Raw genomic sequence first — 3707 nt, 5'->3', positions numbered from 1 at the left:
ATGTATATATATATATATATATAAATTCTGCTCTACAAAATTAGATTTGACATATCGATTGTTAAGCCATTATGAAAGAAAAATTTTCACTCACATTAGTCATGATGACAATAATCGCATAAAATTTTTAAGTTCAACACATGACTGGTTTACGAAATATAGGGGGTCAAAGTTGTGCCTATCCTTTGAGATTGTTTGCCATTATTGTGTTTTCATTGCTCTAATATTCAAATTAAAAAATAGTTCCGACAGTATTTTATTGTATTTTATTGTTTTTTGCTGATTATGAATCTGAAATCTAAATTCTAAAATTCAAAATCATCCGATATTGCGAAATTCAAAATAATTCAAATGGAAGTTGTTTTTCGGGGATTTTTTAGATCGCTAATTACGAATCTGTCTGAATTCAAAATAATTTGACTAAAGATTGACTCTTTTTTATGATCTTTTAAAAACGAATGTGAACAACTCTTCTAGATTTCAGTTTTCACAAAAAACTTTTTGCGTATTCTGCATCCACCATTAATGGATTTACCATTTTGAATTTTAGAATTCAGACTTTAGATTCATAATCAGCAATCTAAAAGCTCCCCGACAATATTAAAAATCTAAAAGAATTTGGAAAAGTTCCAATAGTGTACTTTGCTAATTGGCCAATTTGAAATAAAATATTCTCATTAATAAAATAATGAAAAGTTACTAACAATAAGCACCAATGTGAATAAATATGTGCTATCGCACTGTGCGCTAACAGGAACCTTCCAATAATTTGAGATAAATATAATGTTGAAAAGATATTGTCACAAAAAAAACATGATGTTAGTTACTTGATCTTCACTTAAATATATTGATAATTATAAACTTAGTGAATTTAAAAAAATGTTTCTTGATGGCTGAAACGTCACTAACTTTTTAATAATTTTTCATGGATTAGATAAGAAGAAAAAAATTATGGTAAAAAATGTTTTTAATTACCATCGCATTATCGCAATAATATTATCGCAATAATAAGGATAAAGAATGAAAACTTTTCTTTCATAGAAGTCTAACAATCGATGTATGTCAAGTTTAAATTGGTACAGGAACTCTTTTCATGTACATATGCTACATCTGCTACATCCTTTTTATTTACTTCTTTAAATTTAGTGTTGATATTAATATCATCCATAAATTCAGAAATATTTGCAATTTTTTTACAATTTATAGAAACTTAAATATCTCGGTGAAAAAAATTGTAAAGAAGTTTCCAAAAATACATGCAAAAGATAAAAAAATAGAACTTTAAAAATTTTTTCTCGATCGTTAATTTTTATAAAATTAACTTCGAAACAGTTTTTATAAAAATTTGGAAAAATTGTGTGAATCAATCATATATTCATTATATCATCATCATTATAATAAACATTTTCCACTTTTTATTTTTTTTCCATAAACTTTTAAAACTTCCTTAATTTTTGTTAAAATTAAAAACATTTTAGAAAAAGTAAATAGAAAAGTAAGTTTTTATCCAAAAAATTTTAAAGAATAAAAAATACAATATCTATGCGAAAAATCAGATCAATTTTTTTTCATTTTAAAACTTAGAAAATCCTTAAAATATTTATTTGTAAAATTTTATCCAACGAAGTTTCATTCAAGTACAGTGCTTCAACAAATAACAAAAAATTAAATCAATTGAATCAATTTTCAATTTTATACAATTCAGGAAAAAATTTTCGCAGATACAAAATTCAAACGCCATTTTAAAGCTCTATTTTTTGTTTTTACATTGCATTTTTTTAAATTTCTCTATAATTTTTTTCACCGAGATATTTAAGTTTTTGTAAAGATGTGAGACAATTGCAAGCGTTCCTGAATTTATGAAGTAATGTACCTATACAAAAAAGTGAGAAAGAGTGAGAAAGGTAAGTTGCTCCCATGTAATGTTACCTCTTTTCCGCGATGCGGATTGGTTGTTTAGATCGTATTACGTGCGTAACTTTGTGTCGTAAACAAATGTGTCGATTTGCATTTGGTTCTCTCGCAGGTTGGTCCGCTCTCCGCTTACTTCATGAGCGGTTGAGATTGCGCGTTTGACGGTTATGTGTATCAATGTAATCAAAACGGTTAAGTGTAATATGCATATATATATATATATATATATATATATATATATGTATAATATCAAAAGCTTAGTAGCGCGCGCCTGTTATGTCTAGAATTTAAAATATAGTATTTAAAAGAAACAGATTGAGTTCGAGTTTTAATTGCTACATCATTGCTTTTCATTAATTCTTTTCAATCCGCTTAGTATTTTCAACTTCAACACAATACTATTACCTCTAAATAAATCGGTTTACTACTTCATGAACCGATCAACCGTGACTAAATTAATTCGTTTTTAACGAGCAATCTCAATAGAGCACTTTGATGTTTGTTGCAGAAGGTCATGATGCTGAGACCCGGATCCTTAGTGGGCCTGCTGGCCCTCGTGGCCGTGTTGAAGATAGCGGACTCGAATCGTTGTCTGACAATGCTGGAAGGTAAATCGCCGATCATTATCGTCAGCCCGATCGTTGCGGCTCAATTACGGCGCATTTGTCAGCTTCGAAGATGCGATATCATTGCCATGCCATCGAATAATCAGTGCGTGGAATAACCCGCTAATTGCCACGATGGGTTAGACGCGGCTTAAACATTAATTGAATCGCACGATTCATCCATGCATGATCATTCAGTCGATGAGTAATTAGTTATATCAAGCCTTGCAGCATATAATTACGAGCTGAATGCATTCCGTATGCGTTAATGCCGCATAGTTTACTCGCTTATTATCGAAACATAGTCTTAAACATAGTCATCTCGCGGATTGGCAACGGCCGGAAACGTTCTTGCCCTGGCTACATGTTTTTCTCAGATATTTACATTGTATAGACAATAAAGTGACCTTGTGTTTCTACATACGCATTTCTACAAATGCGTTTTTACATACACAACAATCTTCATCTCAGATGTTTCTCAATTATCATATCAATTATACTCTCGTAATAATTTTATTGTACTCAATCGGATTTAAAATTCCTTTTTTTTTATTATTGATTCTTCGCGATTATTTTAATCAAAAGATTTTAATTTGAAATATATTTTTCACAGAGGTCAATCCAAAGAGAGTGATCCAATATGAAGGTAATTTTTTAAATATTCCGTTCGAAGTGTCAAGGAGAGTGACACAGAGATTAGCGTCAGAAATCATGAAGATTTTTCTGACCGAAGTATTAGGCTATATTGGAGTTACTATCGTCGAGAAGGATGACAACTTCAATGCGTCTGAAGTCTTTGAGAGACTATCTGAAAAGCCAACATACACGGAGTTAAAAATGTAAGACAAATAGACAATTATAGGCATCGTGTAATAACAAAGTTGAAACTGCAGGACTCCTTGATTATCAAAATATACAAACAAAGAGCTAATGAGAGTTATATAGCACAATTATTAGTGCGAAAAAAAGCCATTTATTATCAAAAAATTAAATATAATTAATTACGCAATTATGCATTCTCGAGAGTTCGTTACTTGTTTTATTATTCCTTGAATATCTCACAGCCTTTCTTTTCCAATTTGTGAAATGTAATAAAGTTTGTAAATTTTAAATATTTGTTTTTCAATAGGTTCTTAAATAAATATACTGATCTGTTACGACATTTGCATAAAACGAATGGAATACATA

The 3707-nt window shown here is 29.7% G+C and overlaps 1 protein-coding gene across 2 annotated transcripts in view; it reads left to right on the top strand.

Annotated features, from left to right (window-relative positions):
* The window catches only part of LOC108690754, a 37068-nt gene that overhangs the window by 26681 nt on the left and 6680 nt on the right, over positions 1–3707 (top strand). For both annotated transcript variants that reach the window (XM_018198202.1, XM_018198201.1), the window contains exons 2-3: positions 2423–2522; positions 3133–3358. In XM_018198202.1, coding sequence (XP_018053691.1) covers positions 2429–2522; positions 3133–3358 — 320 coding nt within the window. In that variant the 5' untranslated portion in view covers positions 2423–2428. The remainder of the gene's footprint in view (positions 1–2422; positions 2523–3132; positions 3359–3707) is intronic.

Source organism: Atta colombica, unplaced genomic scaffold (genome assembly GCF_001594045.1).
Source record: "Atta colombica isolate Treedump-2 unplaced genomic scaffold, Acol1.0 scaffold35, whole genome shotgun sequence".
NCBI classification, from domain to species: Eukaryota; Metazoa; Arthropoda; class Insecta; order Hymenoptera; family Formicidae; genus Atta; species Atta colombica.
The sequence above is the reverse complement of the archived record's forward strand: the minus strand, read 5'-3'. Positions and strand labels throughout refer to the sequence as shown.